Here is a 21,775-nt window from a genome sequence, read left to right on the forward strand (position 1 = left end):
ATTATTGAATTTTATATACATTTTTTGTGTCTGATCATATGATATAAATTTAGCGGTAAAATGTCTAATAATTGAATTTTGAAGTCAGTCACAATCATAATCAGATTAGCAGGCAATTTTTGTGACTTATTTTAAACGTTGTTTAGATCCCATTCTCGTCATAAAATACGCGTCGTAAGTACCAGAAAAAGCACACAAAAATGCATCTCCTAGCCCTCAGACAGGAAATAACAGGTTTAAGATACTAAGTGTCATTTGTTTTTGTCCCATATTGGTTTCCAATTTGATGGTCTCGTAAACCGACAGTAGTCCGTGATTTGTAATCAAGCACGTGAGTAAATGTAAAACTTCGTTACCTGGATATTGATAAAGTGTAAACTATTTAAATAATGAATGTAAAATTGTGTTTACATAAATATGTTTATGATAAATAAACTAAATGAATGAAGTCGGAGTCCTTATTTGTTCTATGATAAGAAAACACTACTGCACATGTGTATATTACTAGTGCCAGCGAGGCAGTAGCAATTTCACAAAAGCTGTTTAGTTCAACTTTTGTCCCGATAAATCACATTTCGTTCTGTACAGTCTTTCACTCGTTCGACGCCTTTAGGCCTAATAGTTTCCGTGTATATGTATTTATTAAGCCTACACATAAAATTGATGATGACAACAGGTGATGTGATTTCCTTTTTTAATAATCAAGGACGGCAACCCCTGTTCTAATATGCGCAAAGATCTATTGCGCAGAATATGCAAATCACCCGTGACAACAAATACGTCATCAGGTGCCCCCTATGTATGCAGCTACTAGCCGACTTCTACCTGTCAATGTTTTGATTGTGATACGTGTGTGGAATAAGGCAATTGAAGCTGTCATGGAGTATATTCTGAAGACTTTGTGATTTTGGATTACTAACTTATCAATGATATGGTGTGGAAATACATCGGTAATACGAAAGTGCAGTAAATCTGCTTGATTTCTGGCGTTCTCCCTGTGGCTCGCTTTGGATCCAAAATGGACGCACAACCAGAAATAGATCCGAACTTCGAGCCACAAACGAGAGCCAGGAGCAACACTTGGCCATGCAGGCCACGAGAGCCTATTAACGATACCCAGAGTTCACCAGCATCGGACGAATGTGCGTCAGAAAATGCAATAAAACAGGAAAATGTCGGCTTAAACAAGAAGACATCATCTCGACGTAATGCGTGGGGAAATCTCTCGTATGCTGACCTAATTACGAAAGCTGTACAAAGTTCGGCTGAGCAGCGACTTACACTGTCGCAAATTTACGATTGGATGGTCCAAAATGTACCCTACTTTAAAGATAAAGGGGACAATACAAGTTCGGCAGGTTGGAAGGTGAGTTTTAAACATGACATGTGCCCGTATTGCTTGTTCATCAAAGGCGCTAGCTGACAGAAACCGTTGTACCACCATCGAGTATGTGTGTACTGTACTGTACACATCGATTTGTTTTGGTAAGGAACAACCACGTGGTTGGCAAGCTACACATTTCTACGCAAGACGCTTACATTTGATGATGTTATCATAAGATAGCATAAACTGTGAATTGATATTTACTTATCAGTATTGTTGTTGACATTGTATAAAGTTTCCTAGATTGTTTTGATTTGCGAAGGGGGCGTGGTCTTGTATATTACATGGTTAGACAATGCAATACACATCACAGGTAATAGACACAACATATCTTATGCCTATATTCTAATATGTAATTAGTAATTACATATTAGAATATAGGCATAGGATATGTTGTGTCTATAACCTGTGATACACATGCTCAATATTAGTCAAAACGCACTTGGAGAAATCTCAGGTACTGGGCACAGTTTACTTGTTTAATAACATAATTCTTACTAGTACTAATTTTAATACCTGGCCTCTTCTGACCACGCAATACATTAAAAAAATCTCCTTGTCAGAAAGCTACCTTATTGTAGCTAACGTTAAATTCTTATATATATATGTAGATATACAGGTAGCGACACATTATAAAAAAATGACTAATTCACAGGTAATATTACATTAGTGCTAGTATAACTTCACATATATAATGTTATTTTCTTCAACACTCAGGGGTAGATTCCAGCAACTCCCTGGGGTCCCTAAATATATTCTGCCCCAAATGCAGAACATATTTATTTTATTTATGAACTGACGAGGATCTATCTATCTATATGTTATAATCCACAGAGACCTAAATAGCTTTAATGCAGAGCATTGTTATTAATTGGTTGACCTGGCTCCGTATATAATCATTGTAGTGTGTGGTGAGTTAGTCCTTGACATAGATTCACAATTTCACAGCATTAGTTGTTACAGAATTTGTTATTGAGATTGGATGTATGACATTAATCTAAAATAGTACAATAATCAAACATTATAGCTGTGAGGATACTTTAACCATACAGGGTGTTCTGGTGCTATGGTTATTGGCATTATAATTCTAGATTGAAGTAGACATGTGATTTGTGTGCAAGTTATACAAACTGGTTCTTCAAATTATGTTAAGTGTTCTATTATCTCAACATCATCCACATAATAATTACAAAGACTTGAATGATAACTGGCATGGCACAGTTACTGGTCCAGGTCATGTATTATTACTTGTACAGTTTCGGTCAACCATATATTACAACTTAGTGATTAGGTTCATTCACATGTAGGTTTCAAATGTTCTCATAGAGTTACTTTAAAACAGGACAAGTAAAAAAGGCATTCAAAATATATGCATTTATAAATATATGGGAAGTATTTTACTAACTTCTTTTTCAGATCTGGTTACAAATGCTACAGAATATCTATAGCTAGGGGTGAAACATGTTAATATAGTTTTCTGGATTAATTACATGAACATATGATAATGCCAAAGTTTTCTTTATTATATTATTCATCATTGTCCCACCACAGTTATTATCAAAAGAAACTTTTACATAACAATTGATCTTTTATCAGTAATATTATAAAAATCTTTGATAAAATAAAGGTAATCAGAGTTTCAACCTCTCAAGTCTGGTTTCCATAAAGTACAAGGTGGCAAAAACTTGTTTGCAACCTGAAGGATGATATGTTATTAACGTTATGGGAACTAGTCTTCAGGAGTTACTACTGTCCTTGCTGTTTTGAGTTATTCCCTTTTTGTTCTTCAAAAAAATTACATGAGCTGAGCTCTATATACCATAATAGATCTTCCTGAATCTGAGAAGATGAACTCTGATATGTTTTCGTGCCAGGACTGGGTACCTTATTACTTGATTTTGGTTCTTACAGGATGTTTACAATGTCCATACTTTACACTAGTAATGTAGCGTGTATTGACTGCTTGTGTCAAAGAAAATGTGTTTTATGATATTGAATTACAAATTCTGGAAACAGATTGCGAAAGAAATATCCATACTGGGCAGCTAGGGTTACTCGGACATAATACTGGGCAGCTAGGGTTACTCGGACATAATTCTGGACAACTAGGGTTACTCGGACATAATACTGGGCAGCTAGGGTTACTCGGACATAATACTGGGCAGCTATGGTTACACGGACATAATACTGGGCAGCTAGGGTTACTCGGACATGATACTGGACAGCTAGGGTAACTCGGACATAATACTGGGCAGCTAGGGTTACTCGGACATAATACTGGGCAGCTTGGGGTTACTCGGACATAAATCTGGACAGCTAGGGTTACTCGGACATAATACTGGACAGCTAGGGTTACTCGGACATAAAATTATCCTGAATATAAAAATGAAGCTGGATTAGATTTATGCACAAATATGTATACCGGTAGTGTAGTCGGGTAGAGTTTTGGTGCTTCCATTTTAGGGACAAAAGAGTAAGAACATTGTATTGTACAGGGATTAAGATATTTACATAGGTGAATTCATTAAAATGTGGTATCAGTATCAGTATAAAATGGTTTCTCTGAAAAATTCAGACATATTTTAAAGTGTGCAACTCAACACTGAAGAAATATCAGTTTTCTAGTGTATGTTTGTCAGTTATCTTTTTTCAAGTGATCATGACCTGCAGTTTGCCAAAAGGCTGAGGAAATTAGTCATGCATTAATTGATGTCGCACTGCATTTCAAGATAGATATAAAAACTTATGAGTTATCTCCCTTTAACAACTACAAAAAATCAAAATGAAACCAAAACAGTGAAAAAAGCGTGAAGGTATTTTCTATTTGGTAACAAGATATGTTATATCTGGCTTGGAGGTAAAGTGTGATGTACCACTTAATCCTTAATGATCCCAGACTTCCAGTGAATTTATTTGCCCATACATGTACATGTAATAATCATTAACTCCATGTCAAGAAAAATGTCTTGTATATACGAATAAACACCCAGTATTTTTTTATGGTATGCGTACAAAGAATATTTTGATATTTTGTATGGAGCTGATATTACATATACGGTTACAGTACATTGTATTCACAATGTATTGCAACAGTGAGGCCTTACATAAAGTCATTGAAGTTGGCCTGTATTTCTCACCTTGATATCTAATCATGTTTTCATAATTTAAAATCCAGGCCAATATGTATACAATCATGATTGTGTTCATCTCTTCATTGACATTTTCAGAAAGTACTTGGTATGCGGTATGGTTATGACTAGAGAATCGTAATTGTTTTCATGAAAAGACCAGGAATTGAGTCCATATGGTCAGACTTGACCCCAGGGCATATCCTGGTAGCATGCACTAGTGTAGTCATACCAAGCAATTGTATAGATGGTTCTAGAGTGGGGATCTTTAATATTTCCATACTTTGGCTCAGAAATTAGTTAATCAAGTCCCCAGGGTTAGGAGCAGACCAAAGGTCCAATTCTGGTAGTGTGATTTTGTTTGTTAAATGTGTGAATCTACACGTCAGCCATTTTTATGATTTTTTTTCGATTTGAAATTCTCACACACACCTTTGGTTATTACTAGGGAACACTAGGGAAGCCTTCTACTATACACGTTCGGGTTTGGTATAGCAACAACCCGACTTCACACTTCCTGGCTACCGATCAAAACCTACAGACCGAGAAACGACATATGTCGCGCGTAGCACTGACAGTCCGACTTTTCAAAACGACATATGTCGCGTGTAGCAGCCTCTAAGGGTTACAATTTTGTTCCTTTTCATAAAAATTCTTAATAGAATCCTAAGTGAAAAATGTATTGTACCTTTCAATAGCTTGATCCCTCTCTTTAAGTGTAAAAATAATTGTAAGTGAAAATGCTTGTAATAATTTACATAACAAAGTTAACATGGCTGCTGAGTTTATTGTTTGAACTGCACAGCTTTTTATGTTGTGAATGTTGAATGTTGTGTGGACAGCCACGCGACATTCAAATTCCTGCACAACCTTAACCAAAGCCCTAAGGAGAAAAGAATTTGAAATGTATTCATCTTTTGTACATGTACAACATCCCCTCTTTACTACATTCTTTGTCATTTACCAAATGAAAATCTGAATATTGACTCTACTTGACTTTCATGTCAAGCTGCTGTGTTTACATAAAGGTTTGTTTGGACAAATACTAAAATGCGAAGTCTACGCTATGTACCGGTAGTTGCTCACTTGAGATTCATATTTCAGAGTCAACATTTTATCCTAGAGTTATTGCCCTTTTTGTGCTTGACAAATTTTCAAAACTATTCAACTAATTACATTGAAACTTTCTTGAAGTGATATATAGAGGACAAATCTTCAAAACTATTCAACTAATTACATTAAAACTTTCTTGAAGCGATATATAGAGGACAAATTTTCAAAACTATTCAACCAATTACATTGAAACTTTCTTGAAGTGATATATAGAGGAAATATATACAGTTTCCTTTATACCAGACTGCAAACGTTTGATTTTTAGCTCACCTGGCCCTTTGGCTTATGGCATGGTCTGGCGTCCGTCCGGCGTCAATTTTTTACTTTAAACAACTTAAAGTAACCAAAAGGCCTAGGGTGATGATATTTGATCAGAAGCATGCTGGGATGAAGGGCTACCAAGTTTGTTAAAAAAAATGAACTTCATCCATTTTCAAGGTGACAGGGGTCAAATATGTTAAAATCTTTAAACAGCTTCTTCTGAATAACCAAGAGGCCAAGGGTGATGATATTTGGCCAGTAACATGCTGGGATGAAAGGCTACCAAGTTTGTTCAAATATTAGAATGACCATGACTTATATTCAAAGTCACAGGGGTCAAATATGTTAAAATCTTTAAACAATTTCTTCTGAAAAACCAAGAGGCCTATAGGATTTTCCCTCCAAAATAGAGATACTGGGCAAGTTCATGTACAGAAGACTTTTTAATTCCAACCACAAGGTTTTTAGTGCTGTCCTGTTGTCGTAAAACACTCTACCCAGTTGAATGTATTATGTAAACATACAGTATCTTGACACTGTTGATATTTCTCCTGCTGCCAGAAAGATTGGATCAGTTCATGATTGGATCGGCTTAAGGGGTTCAAATTTCACCTGAAGACATATATTTACACTTGGTCACAATAGCATATTTATAGACGGATAGCTGTTTAAGTAATTGCTAATGATATCATTGTACCTGTGTTAACCCTTTCACCACTGTAGACCATAATCGACTCATCCATATCAATGAATGGTAGAGTCTACTCAAGTTACATAGGGTTGAAACGGTTAAGTAGATATAAAACTTTATACACTTTATGCACTACAGCTGGGCAGTAATATAAATACACACATGTGTACACATCAATACACACTGGTAGTGGCCACCATAATGGGGAGTGACAGAAATTTGAATATTTGCCAAATCTGCTGGAGTTTCTATTGCATAACTGTTCTTAGCCACTGAGCATTAATAATGGGGGCAGCAGAATAGGGACTGCTACATGTATGTGTGTGATCTAGGCTTGTGACTACATTTAGCAGTCACCTTACATTTTGTATACTTTACATACACTTTGAATTCTTTCACCCAAGTACAGGAGTGCTAAGTCCTTATTACATGTGTGTATACCTTGAACATTTTATATTACACTGTACATGTGATTTGTGTTTGAGAGTTACTGCCCTTAAAATACTTTCAATCCACAGGTCACAATAACCTCAAATGTGTCATACATTGATTAACCAACCAGGTTTAGATTAGGCTTGATAAAATGCATTTTGCATGTTTGTGGAATTGAAGGTCAACATGTGCATTTTACTATTAATGTTTTGAAAATGTCAGCACCATGTAAGCAATACATTGATTAGGACTAAACAGTTGATGACCATTTCAATACTATTATTGATATTTATATAATTACCATAGTTTTTTAGTGAAAGACATCCTAATTCATCTACCGTCAAAATCAAGGTTCCGCTACTAGCCGATATTAAACAAAGGAGTGTTTCCAAAAGGATTTAGCAACTAGCTGAATCACTAGGATTCATTGTACATGAATATGCCTTTCTGAACCTTCTCACTAAGAACATGGTAACATCAAACTTGATTGGGACCTGTTATTTGTTTATGCAGACACTATATATAGCCGAAGGAATGCAGGAAATGCATGTTTAATTTACAATGGATCAAGAACCTGATAATTCATTCGTGGTGGAAATTTAAGAATTCAAATTGGACATTATATTCACCAAGGCCAACTGTTCTTTGTATTGTAAAATCATTAATATAAAGGAAATAGGTGAGTCGGCACTAAATCACACATGAAAAGTGCCAAGCACCTGCAGGCCCTAGAATAGTCCCAACAAACATCAGTGTTAGTGTTGTTATTGGAAAAAGGTCATATAGTACGTCTCAGAATTGCTTAAAAGCTCAGCTATACCTCCTTGCATGTGTCATCTGTTTGAGATATGCTGTACCAATAGAATGCTGCTATATATATACATGCCAATGGTTTAGCAGAATTTTCTGATTCAAAATTTGGCCAGTTGTCTCTTGGTGTGAAGATTTTTGATTTGTCCTTTAAGAGATTGCACAAATGTTTCAACTTCAACTGATCCAAAACATGATTGTTTTCATTATCACTTTGTTCAAAATCAGACAAGTCAATATGAGTTCCATCATACAGTTCAAAAAGTCTTGTCATAAGTTTCTGACTTATTTTCTGTCATTAACCTCAAGTTATTATCATCTTAATTGACTGTAAAAACTTTTATCACCTCTAGAGTCTGTGACGTACGTTCGGCCTTGTTCTTCAGTGATCATGTTGTCAGTCACAATTATTGTGGAAAAACTCCTGCAACATTGTCATCTTTTACTGAAACACAACCAGTTAGCATACTTTCACTAACACAATTCACTTTGGTAGTGACAATAATGTGGCAACAGATTTCAAGTCTAGGCAGCCGGTTTGAAGACATACCAATATGGCTGGATTCGGCCAGTTTGAACACACACTAACATGGCTGGTTTGAACACACACTAACATGGCTGGTTTGAACACATACAGACACAGCTGGTTTGAACACATACAGACACGGCTAGTTTGAACACACACAGACTCGGCTAGTTTGAACACACACAAACATGGCTGGTTTTAACGCATACAGACACAGCTGGTTTGAACAAATACAGACACAGCTGGTTTGAACACATACAGACAAGGCTAGTTTGAACACACACAGACACGGCTGGTTTGAACACACACAAACATGGCTGGTTTGAACGCATACAGACACCGCTGGTTTGAACACATACAGACACAGCTGGTTTGAACACATACAGACACGGCTAGTTTGAACACACACAGACACGGCTAGTTTGAACACACACAAACATGGCTGGGTTGAACGCATACAGACACAGCTGGTTTGAACACATACAGACACAGCTGGTTTGAACACATACATACACAGCTGGTTTGAACACATATAGACACGGCTAGTTTGAACACATACAGACACGGCCAGTTTGACCTCACACGAACATGGCTGGTTTGAACACATACAGACATGGCTAGTTTGAACACATACAGACACGGCTGGTTTGAACACATACAAACATGGCTGAATGCGACCAGTTTGAACACACAAACATTGATGGATTCGACTGGTTTGAATACATACGAAAATGAGCACCAATCGAAAGGGTTGATAAGCGTACCCCTCTTGTGTATTTGTAAGCGCAGTGCTCTTATTAGATTGAATATGGTAATAAAAACATACACTGTTGATGTGAAAGTTGATCATGATCAGTTTGTGTGAGTATTTCATTGCAGATACTGAGATAGCCAAAGTCAATCAATGAATATTGCCTTCACTTTCTGTCTCTAATTTTGTATTTGAACAATTCCAGTTAGACAAGGATAAGCTGGGTTCGCTGATTTATCTAAATGAAAAATTATTGTTTTCATTGAGAAAAAATGTGTTAGTACTTCCTGTCGATTCAAATACACCCAAGTTTTTTTTACTTGATCTGTACAATATATACTTTGTGTGGTCTGACTGTTCAGAACACATCACAATTCCTGAAAGGCTCTTTGTGGTACACGGATATAAAGCTGTTATGTGACGGAAAGGTTCAAGTTTAAATACATTCTTTAATAAGCAGGCTTTTCATTCTTATTCATAACAACATTGGTGTGAATTTTAAGCCTTTTCAGTAAATATAAATATGTATTGGTGAAAGACACTGTTATTTTATTCACACTTGATCTAGCTTGAGTCGAGATCCTTGTATGCTGTTCCTATAAGCATGTATATGCATGTTAACATTGTAACGACTATATATCAATCCAGTACGCTTCCATGCCCTTTATGTATATAACTTAATGTACTGTACAGGTGTGTACTTGGTTTATAGACATGTTATTGTATCATATACCTTTGTAATATGTCTTTAGATTGTTATATGCATATAAGTATTACCAAATAAAGCAGTAGCTATAAAAATCTGAACAATGGTAAATGCTGTGTAAAACCTGACACATACATTGTACTGTACATATGTATATTATTTTACTTCAGCAATTTACTTACCAAATGTTTGTTAACATGTTGTACCGAATACGTACAGGTATATAATATAATTTTACTTCAGTTATCTATATATAGAGCTACATAGCCCAGTGTTTGAATTGATATACCTGTTGTACCGTACAGGGATAGAATTTTACTTCAGTAATCTATGGAGCTACATAGCCCAGTGTTTGTATTGATATACATGTTGTACCGTACAGGTATATAATTTTACTTCAGTAATCTATGGAGCTACATAGCCCAGTGTTTGAATTGATATACCTGTTGTACCGTACAGGATTATAATTTTACTTCAGTAATCTATGGAGCTACATAGCCCAGTGTTTGATATACCTGTTGTACCGTACAGGGATAGAATTTTACTTCAGTAATCTATAGAGCTACATAGCCCAGTGTTTGATATACATGCTCCACCTAGAACTGTATCAACATAGACACTTTATTATGTGCCCAAGTAGTATGTGACATAACATTTTCTAATTACCTATTTCATATTTCTATTTTATATAATTATTATACAGAGAAACTTCTTGTAATTAACATGCAGTGTGACATCCATATATATTGAAATAGGATAAATTTGAAGCTTGGTTAATTTCAGATTCATCTTTTGATGTATGTAATGTATATACATATATATGTTATAATAGAGGCCTGGCCTTGGGCGAGATCTAGACAGTTTGGGGTTCTATATATACACATACAGGATATACATGTTATGTAAGTGTACACAGTTTGAACTGATACCAAAGAGAAATATATTATATTTCAGTGATTTAATGTAGCTAGTTTATCGAATTATCTTCATAATTCAGTCAACTTTTTTCGTTTTCTGGTTTAGTATAATGACATGTGATTGAAACAGTTAAGATATTTGTTGGTATGCATATATAAATACTGTCAACGAAGTGTTAATCTATGCTTTGGCCAAATCAATTATAATTTTCAGATTGACAGTGACATCTTCAGATGTGACATGTCAGTCTTTAGTTTTGACGTGCTTTGGTTTGGTTGTTAGTGTTGACTTCCATAAAGGATTTATTTGGAAGATGACTTGCTTCATTAATGTTTTTGTGTAATAATCCACATATTCCTATCCGTAGCCAGATCTATTAAAATGGGTACGAAAGTGATAAGGTCAAGTTTGTTGTCTTAATACTAAGATTCAATAATTATAAGTACATGTGAAAGGCTAATACATATAACACTGGTAGAGATTGGAGACAACAAATTCTACAATCAGAATTAATTGAATTGCGATTCAAAGGGACCACTACAAGGTCAAAAGAATGATGCTCAGTGTTTTTAGCTCACCTGGCCCTATAAGTGAGCTTATGCTGTGTGTGGTGCGGCGTCAATATTTTACTTTAAACAACTTCTTCTTAATAACCAAGAGGCCTAGGGTGATTATATTTGGCCAGAAGCAAACTGGAATGAAGGGCTACCAAGTTTGTTCAAATAAATGACCTTCACTTATTTTCCAGGTCACAGGGGTCAAATGTTAAAAACTTTAAACAACTTCTTCTGAATAACCAAAATGCCAAGAGTGATGATAATTGGCCAGAAGCATGCTGGGATGAATGGCTACCAAGTTTGTTCAAATGAATGACCTTGACTTATATTCAAGGTCACAGGGGTCAAATATGTTTAAAACCTTTTAATGGCTTCTTCTTAATGAGCAAAAGGCCAAGGGTGATGATATTTGGCCATTAACATGATAGGATGAAGGACTACCAAGTTTGTTAAAATGAATTACCTTGACAAATATTGAAGGTCACAGGGGTCAAATATGTTTAAAACCTTTGAATGACTTCTTCTTAATAAGCAAAAGGCCAAGGGTGATGATATTTGGCCAGTAACATGCTGGGAGGAAGGGCTACCAAATCTGTTCAAATAAATGACCTTGACTTATATTCAAGGTGACAAGGGTCAAATATGTTAAAATCTTTAAACAAGTTCTTCTGAAAAACCAAAAGGCCTAGGTAGATGATATTTGGCCAGTAACATGCTGGGATGAAGGGCTATCAAGTTTGTTCAAATAAATGACCTTGAGAATGACTTATATTCAAGGTGACAGGGGTCAAATATGTTAAAATCTTTAAACAAGTTCTTCTGAATAACCAAAAGGCCAAGGGTGATGATATTTGGCCAGTAACATGCCGGGATGAAGGGCTATCAAGTTTGTTCAAATAAATGACCTTGACTTATATTCAAGGTGACAGGGGTCAAATATGTTTAAAACCTTTAAACAAGTTCTTCTGAATAACCAAAAGGCCTAGGGTGATGATATTTGGCCAGTAACATGCTGGTATGAAGGGCTATCAAGATTGTTCAAATAAATGACCTTGACTTATATTCAAGGTGACAGGGGTCAAATATGTTAAAATCTTTAAACAAGTTCTTCTGAATAACCAAAAGGCCTAGGGTGATGATATTTGGCCAGTAACATGCTGGGATGAAGGGCTATCAAGTTTGTTCAAATAAATGACCTTGACTTATATTCAAGGTGACAGGGGTCAAATATGTTTAAAACCTTTAAACAAGTTCTTCTGAATAACCAAAAGGCCTAGGGTGATGATATTTGGCCAGTAACATGCTGGTATGAAGGGCTATCAAGATTGTTCAAATAAATGACCTTGACTTATATTCAAGGTGACAGGGGTCAAATATGTTAAAATCTTTAAACAAGTTCTTCTGAATAACCAAAAGGCCTAGGGTGATGATATTTGGCCAGTAACATGCTGGGATGAAGGGCTATCGAGTTTGTTAAAAAAAATGACCTTGACTTATAATCAAGGTGACAGGGGTCAAATATGTTAAAATCTTTAAACAAGTTCTTCTAAATGCCCAAAAGGCCAAGGGTGATGATATTTGGCCAATAACATGCTGGTATGAAGGGCTACCAAGTTTGTTCAAATGAATGACCTTCGCCCATACTCAATGTTACAGTGGTCAATATATGTTTAAATCTTTAAAGGACTTGTTCTGTATAACCAAAAGGTCCAGGGTACTGATATTTTCCCAGAAGCATGCTGAGTTTGAAGACTATAAACTCTGTTCAACCTAATGTCCTTGTTCGACATTCAAGGTCACATGCGTCATATGTTTAAATCTTTTAATAAGTTTTTATGAATCAAACACTGATATTCTGCCTGTAGTTGTATTTTATAATTAGCCCACTTTTAAGATTACAAGTGTGAGATTAAAACCAGGTGAGCGATTCAGGCCCATTGGGCCTCTTGTTGTAGATATTTCTTCATGTTGTAATACATGATTTTTAACTACATTTATAAACTTAATGAAGCTTGTTGAAATGGGATTCTGGTACATACAGTCACTGTACATAGACATAATTAGAGATATTTCAAGGCTTTAGGTGATTAAGATGTGATCATATATGTAGACAGCAATAAATGTCTTCCACACAAGGAAATGGATATTAAGAGGTATCAGTCAGTCACTCAGTGTTTCAGTTCAGGAGAAGATGTATTCCTGTCAAATATAAACACAAGGTATTGTAATTTTGTATGGTTAATGTGATAATAAATTGTGATGTTATTACTTGTGCACAGTGGGAAAGAAATTACTTGTGCACAGTGGGAAAGAAATGAAGAATTCAAAAGAAAACATTTTGTCAAATGAATGTAATCAATTATAATAAATATGTCTGTCGTGGTCATCATGAAACAATGTCTTCCAGCAGGGCTAGTACTGGTGTGACCATGCTTATACCTACCAGATCTGTCATCAGGCTAAAAGTAAACGGTGGCAGGTGATGCATGGTGTGTGTGACCTTTATACTTGGTCTATCATGTGTTTGACAGACCATACCTGCCTACAAACAATATATCTCTATGATCATCAACCATTTCCTTGAGTACATAGTACATACACACTATTACAATCTCTTATAAGGAAGTGTACACAAACCACTTGAAATTTCATAATTTGCTTATTTTGCAGGTAAAAAGATTGTGTCTGTAAAAGAGATTGATAAATACCAAACATGGCTTCCTTCCAAATCCATATATTGCAAAAGATATTTATCCTAATCAATTCGAAACATAGTTGCTTGTATCAATGTCCTCTTTATACCGATCATATCTAGACAGTAGCTACACATATCAAATAATCATAGACAGTGATTATGTACACCAGCTACAAGTACTGTAGACAGAGATTACATACACTAGCTAGCTACAATTACCATAGACAGAGATTATGTACACTAGCTACAAATATTGTAGACAGGGATTATGAACACTAGCTACAAATATTGTAGACAGGGATTATGTACACCAGCTACAAATATTGTAGACAGAGATTACATACACTAGCTACAAATATTGTAGACAGGGATTATGTACACCAGCTACAAATATTGTAGACAGGGATTATGTACACTTGCTACAAATATTGTAGACAGGGATTATGTACCCGAGCTACAAATATTGTAGACAGGGATTATGTACACTAGCTATAAATATTGTAGACAGGGATTATGTACACTAGCTACAAATGTTGTAGACAGGGATTATGAACACTAGCTACAAATATTGTATACAGGGATTATGTACACTAGCTACAAATACAGTCGACAGGGATTATGTACACTAGCTAGCTACACAAATACCATAGACAGGGATTATGTACCCCAGCTACAAATATTGTAGACAGGGATTATGTACCCTAGCTACAAATATTGTAGACAGGGATTATGTCCACTAGCTATAAATATTGTAGACAGGGATTATGTACACTAGCTATAAATATTGTAGACAGGGATTATGTACACTAGCTATAAATATTGTAGACAGGGATTATGTACACTAGATACAAATATTGTAGACAGGGATTATGTACCCTAGCTACAAATATTGTAGACAGGGATTATGTACACTAGCTACAAATACAGTCGACAGGGATTATGTACACTAGCTAGCTACACAAATACCATAGACAGGGATTATGTACGCCAGCTACAAATATTGTAGACAGGGATTATGTACACTAGATACAAATATTGTAGACAGGGATTATGTACTCCAGCTACAAATATTGTAGACAGAGATTACATCCACTAGCTACAAATATTGTAGACAGGGATTATGTACACCAGCTAAAAATACAGTAGACAGGTATTAAGTGTAGACTTCATACAAATACTGTAGACAGGTATTATGTACACCAGCTACAAATACAGTAGACAGGTATTATATGTAGACTTCATACAAATACCCTAGACAGGTATTATGTAGACCTCATACAAATACTGTAGACAGGTATTATGTAGACCTCATACAAATACTGTAGACAGGTATTATATGTAGACTTCATACAAATACCCTAGACAGGTATTATATATGTACACCAGCTATATATTATGTTACCCCTGCAGCTGTACGATGTACATGTGTATATGGTGGTTAATCAGCATAGATCGTATATTATTTGGACTGTAATAGGAAGCTGGTTGAATAGAAGCCAGACAAATTTGTCAATTGATGGGACATGATGGAAGCAATTTCTAATAGCAGCAATCAGTAGTATGCTTCATGCTAAAGATTGTGATTAGGTTTTTTCCTCATCGAAACATTGATTATATGGTTCCATCTATACAAGTGTTGTGTGTATAGCTACGGGCCATTGCCCTCACGTTGTAGACTAGTACACATTGGCAGCTCTCCTAGGTCAATATACATACAGTACATGATGTATGTCAGGGCATCTGTACTGTGTCTAACCACTCGTTTCTCTTCAATGAAGCATGCATTCAGCAGGTTTACTAGTATAAGGCAATTTAATTTTAGGTATAAAGATAATATATTTACAGGATTTGAACCGTCTCTCCGACTATTTCTTATTAATCTGGTTGTGCATCATGAGGCAAACTATTAGGTAGGGGTGAATGGTTGATGTTGTGAAACCAAAAATGTTAAGTCATGAGCAGGAAATTAAAAATGAACATTATATTGTATTCTTGGTTGCCAACATTATCATAAAAGTCCATGAGCTTTAAGTTTATGTGTCTGCTTTGTTTTCATAAGAAGTGAAATTTTAGAAAAATAAATAAATAAAACATCTATAAATGTAGGTAGATATTGATATAAGTACATCTGTAGCCCAATGGTCAGACTTGTAAAGCAGATATGACACTACTCTGGTAAAGATATATACATGTATGTGGTGTTATGATAAACCATGACACAGTATAACCTACACAGGTTATAGGTACACACACCTATAACAAAGTGGATTGGAACTTAGTTAACAGGTTAGTATATAAGGTCGCTTTACTTGTATCGGATCAAACACACACTGGCTTCTTATCATGAAATACAATATCAAGATTTTTATTAAACATTGCTTTATTTTTTTCTTATCCATCGGTGGGTTATGCATGCAAATATTGACTTTGCTATATCTTAAAGACCATCCATTATTGTGTACTAGTACACGTTTCGATGTTATATATTGACACTGCTATTGTATTAATTTTTCCTCAGCAGTATTCAGTAATCGTATATATTCTATGAGATCTTACTGCAATGTGTATTCATGCTTAAGTGTAACGTGGGAATTTTTTGTTGCCTGAAAGTATTTCCTGGTGGCCCCAGGAAGTTACTTTAGGTGGAAGGAAGTAGGCACCAGTCACTGCAATGATAAGTGCTGCAGTATGTACTGTGTATAGGGTCTTGGCATGTAAGTGACATCAAGTACATTATAGACTTGTTATCAGATTATTAGCCTTGTACATGGATAATACCTCTTTTTCATTTATAACATGTTAAATGCATAATAAGAACTCGTTACCTTACTTTGCTAAGCAGAATTATCAGTTCTGATTTCAGCTTACTTCTTGATTTAAGAAATAGGTATGCAGGACTATTATATGTCTGGAGCTTATATCAATGGCCATTAGTCCTATAACAAGGTACTCTGATGAGTAAATGTTTAAGCAGAAAGATCAGAGTTTCGTGTCTGCATGAAATTAATGTAATATAATTACAATAGATGTTAATGATAGGTGATTATAGTCACCACTGCATGCAGCTACTTTTAAATAATAATAATAATAATTGGAGGTTCTCAATATATATCGCTTTATCACAACCTAGTTCGTTGGTCGTCTCAAAACGGTTCACTAATTATTATCCGTGGTTTTAGGGCCTTTGCAACTAGCCAGTACATTTCTCAACTCCATGGGGAGCGTACAGCCGGGGCTGCCATTTCGGCGCTAACAGCTAGCATTCAACAAATCTATCACTGCCCAACCACATACTCATTTACAGCTGAGTAGACTGGAACAGTCAAGTATCTTGCTCAAGGATACAACACATTGCTGTGCCGTGGCGCAAACCCGCAACTCTTCGGTCACGAGCCCGGCGTCCTACCACTGGACTACCGTGCCTCCGGTACGAAATGATAGTACTAGTAACTTTTAAATGATTGTAGTACTAACTTTTAGATGATTTAGTACCTACTGTCAGTTAGTTGATCATTTATTTTGTAGCCTCTGTTAGATGAAGTAGGCCATGATTTATAATTACTGGCCCACGTTAAATGATCTGAATCAAGTATTGGATGGTTTGAGTAGCCTTATTATTTCCGAGGCCAATCAGGTGTTAGATTATCTTTAATTAGTAGCCATTTTAAGTTGGAAGCCAATCATGTTAGATGATCTTATATTAGCATTATTAAGTCAAAAGCCAATAAGATGTAAGATGAAACCATTATAGATGTTCGATGAGTAAGGCAGTGGGAGAGACTTGTTATACTGTACTAGGAGAGGCCTCTTTATTGATTGGAAGTGTTGGCTGGCTATAAGAGCTGGGGTGTATAAGAACTGCTGACATTAGTTATATGTCTGAGAGGACAAGAGATGTCCCTTTTTCCTCAGGGCACTAAGCTTATCTGTGGTACAAATATAGGCAGTAGAGTATCCTAACCCCCACCAATGATAGGCTTCTCCCTGCCACAACATATAACCCTTCTTTGGAGACTAGATTTCTCCCTGCCCAATTACATAGTCACCAACCAAGTATGCTTCTTCCCCTGGAGACCAGACCTCTGTACCTGCAAAAATAATATAGACCAACCAAGTATGCTCCTTCCCCTGGAGATGAGACCTCTGTACCTGCAAAAATAATATAGACCAACCATGTATGCTCCTTCCCCTGGAGATGAGACCAAAAATAATATAGACCAACCATGTATGCTCCTTTCCCTGGAGATGAGACCAAAAATAATATAGACTAACCAAGTTTGCTCATTCCCTTGGAGACCAGACCTCTGTACCTGCAAAAATAATATAGACCAACCATGTATGCTCCTTCCCCTGGAGATGATACCAAAAATAATATAGACCAACCAAGTTTGCTCATTCCCTTGGAGACAAGACCTCTGGTTGCACTTTCCCTGGAGACGAGAGACCTCTCCCTATCACAATTATATAGATGAACCAAGTACAGTGGATGTCCCTTTCCCTGGAGACTAGACCTAATCCTGCAAAACGTATTCAGGCTAACCAAGTATGCCCCTTCCCCTGGAGACTAGATACCTAGTGATTTCCCTACCGCAATTATATAGACTGACAAGTACATTTTTGTATGCTCCTTCCCATGGAGACTAGATCTCTTCCTGGTGTTCATATAGACAAAAAACAGTTTCCATCCATCCCCTGACATCAATTATACATGGTAAAATGTAATTACCAGCATTGATTAGCTTATCCCGTTTCCGTGGGAATGACTAGTGTGTACATGTGTACCTCCTACTGACAGTATTGATCACCGGTCAGTTGATTAGTGAGGAGGAAGCTGGGGCACAGTAGCTGTAACAGTGCTACCCATTACTCCATTATCTCCCTTCTGTAGAGAATAACACATCAGTACAATACCATGCCAGGTTATATTATGTTTATACATGTATTGCTCATTTGATCTATGTAAGTGTCACAAAATTCTGAGACGACATTGTTTGATATTTTATCCTGTTGACCTCATTCTGATAGGTATCAGGTTCAGTGGTGTAGAAATGAGGTAATTAAATTTCATACATATTAACATATGTCTTGTTCAAATTCCTCATTGAACACATGTACATCAATGAATGAAACAAGACTGATTATGTACTTTGGTATCATGTGTACATACAACTGTAACAACTTACTGTAGCTGGCTGTTTCTAATGTTGGAAAATTTAAGGTTTTCACATTTGCTGTCCCAATATAAACATTAATATGCTTTCTGACTGATATTGAATTTAAGATGCAAGTTATTGCATTTGTTATTTTAAAAAACTACACTGAAACTTGTATTCACTCATGATGACCTGGCACAAATATGTCTTTAAGTGCCTGATTGTGATGAGCTGATTCATTGTATGTATTAATCCTTCTGTAGTCTGTTAATTGTTAAAAAAAAACCCACACAAATCAGTCCAGAATAGTTGTAGGGGTTTTGAACAAGCCATAAATGGAGCATTCTTTGGCTAAGAAGATGAATGATATTTTGCACCCCTTTCTGCGAAAGAGAAAGGGCCTCATAGGGAAAATAAAACTAAATCTTAATACCGGTACCCTACTCCTGAATACAATCTGACAATTGTTTTTCCTGTAAATTGTCTGATCACAGTCCTGGTGCAGGGTACTGTTTAGTCAGTCTACAGGGACTGTTAACTGTCTGATCACAGGCCTGGGGTAAGGTACTGTTTGGTCATGATCAGTCTACAGGGATTGTTAACTGTCTGATCACAGGCCTTGGGCAGGGTACTGTTTAGTCAGTCTACATGGACTGTAAACTGTCTGATCACAGGCCTGGGGCAGGGTACTGTTTAGTCAGTCTACAGGGACTGTAAACTGTCTGATCACAGGCCTGGGGTAGGGTACTGATTGGTCAGTCTAAAGGGACTGTAAACTGTCTGTAAACTGTCGGATCACAGGTCTGGGGTAGGGTACTGTTAGGTCGTGATCAGTCTACAGGGACTGTAAACTGTCTGATCACAGACCTGGGACAGGGTACTTTAAGATCAGTCTAAAGGGACTGTAAACTGTCTAATCACAGGTCTGAGGCAGGGTACCATCTGGTCAGTCTATATGGACTGTAAACTGTCTGATCACAGGCCTGGGGTAAGGTACTGATTGGTCATGATCAGTCTACAGGGACTGTAAACTGTCTGATCACAGGCCTGGGGTAAGGTAATGTTTGGTCATGATCAGTCTATAGGGAATGTAAACTGTCTGATCACAGGCCTGGGGTAAGGTACTGTTTGGTCATGATCAGTCTACAGGGACTGTTAACTGTCTGATCACAGGCCTGGGGTAGGGTACCATCTGGTCAGTCTATTGGGACTGTAAACTGTCTGATCACAAACCTGATGGGGTAGGGTACTGATTGGTCAGTCTAAAGGGACTGTAAACTGTCTGTAAACTGTCGGATCACAGGTCTGAGGTAGGGTACCATCTGGTCAGTCTATAGGGACTGTAAACTGTCTGATCACAGGCCTGGGGTAAGGTAATGTTTAGTCATGATCAGTCTACAGGGATTGTAAACTGTCTGATCACAGACCTGGGATAGGGTACTGTTTGGTCATGATCAGTCTACAGGGACTGTAAACTGTCTGATCACAGGCATGGGGTAGGGTACTGATTGGTCAGTCTAAAGGGACTGTAAACTGTCTGTAAACTGTCGGATCACAGGTCTGAGGTAGGGTACCATCTGGTCAGTCTATAGGGACTGTAAACTGTCTGATCACAGGCCTGGGGTAAGGTAATGTTTAGTCATGATCAGTCTACAGGGATTGTAAACTGTCTGATCACAGACCTGGGATAGGGTACTGTTTGGTCATGGTCAGTCTACAGGGACTGTAAACTGTCTGATCACAGGCCTGGGGTAGGGTACTGATTGGTCAGTCTAAAGGGACTGTAAACTGTCTGTAAACTGTCGGATCACAGGTCTGGGGTAGGGTACTGTTTGGTCGTGATCAGTCTACAGGGACTGTAAACTGTCTGATCACAGACCTGGGACAGGGTACTTTAAGATCAGTCTAAAGGGACTGTAAACTGTCTAATCACAGGTCTGAGGCAGGGTACCATCTGGTCAGTCTATATGGACTGTAAACTGTCTGATCACAGGCCTGGGGTAAGGTACTGATTGGTCATGATCAGTCTACAGGGACTGTAAACTGTCTGATCACAGGCCTGGGGTAAGGTAATGTTTGGTCATGATCAGTCTATAGGGAATGTAAACTGTCTGATCACAGGCCTGGGGTAAGGTACTGTTTGGTCATGATCAGTCTACAGGGACTGTTAACTGTCTGATCACAGGCCTGGGGTAGGGTACCATCTGGTCAGTCTATTGGGACTGTAAACTGTCTGATCACAAACCTGATGGGGTAGGGTACTGATTGGTCAGTCTAAAGGGACTGTAAACTGTCTGTAAACTGTCGGATCACAGGTCTGAGGTAGGGTACCATCTGGTCAGTCTATAGGGACTGTAAACTGTCTGATCACAGGCCTGGGGTAAGGTACCGTTTAGTCATGATCAGTCTACAGGGATTGTAAACTGTCTGATCACAGACCTGGGATAGGGTACTGTTTGGTCATGATCAGTCTACAGGGACTGTAAACTGTCTGATCACAGGCCTGGGGTAGGGTACTGTTTAGTCAGTCTATATGGACTGTAAACTGTCTGATCACAGGCCTGGGGTAAGGGACCGTTTAGTCATGATCAGTCTACAGGGATTGTAAACTGTCTGATCACAGACCTGGGACAGGGTACTTTAAGATCAG

General features: G+C 37.1%; 1 protein-coding gene across 1 annotated transcript in view; it reads left to right on the forward strand.

Annotated features, from left to right (window-relative positions):
• Nucleotides 1-786: 786 nt before the first annotated feature.
• LOC110465698 (forkhead box protein O-like) overlaps nucleotides 787-21,775 on the forward strand; it is a 30,074-nt gene continuing 9,085 nt past the window's right edge. The window contains exon 1 of the mRNA XM_021521691.1: nucleotides 787-1,366. Within this exon, the coding sequence (XP_021377366.1) occupies nucleotides 1,019-1,366 (348 nt within the window). The 5' untranslated portion in view covers nucleotides 787-1,018. The remainder of the gene's footprint in view (nucleotides 1,367-21,775) is intronic.

This window comes from Mizuhopecten yessoensis, unplaced genomic scaffold (genome assembly GCF_002113885.1).
Source record: "Mizuhopecten yessoensis strain PY_sf001 unplaced genomic scaffold, ASM211388v2 scaffold11099, whole genome shotgun sequence".
NCBI lineage: Eukaryota > Metazoa > Mollusca > Bivalvia > Pectinida > Pectinidae > Mizuhopecten > Mizuhopecten yessoensis.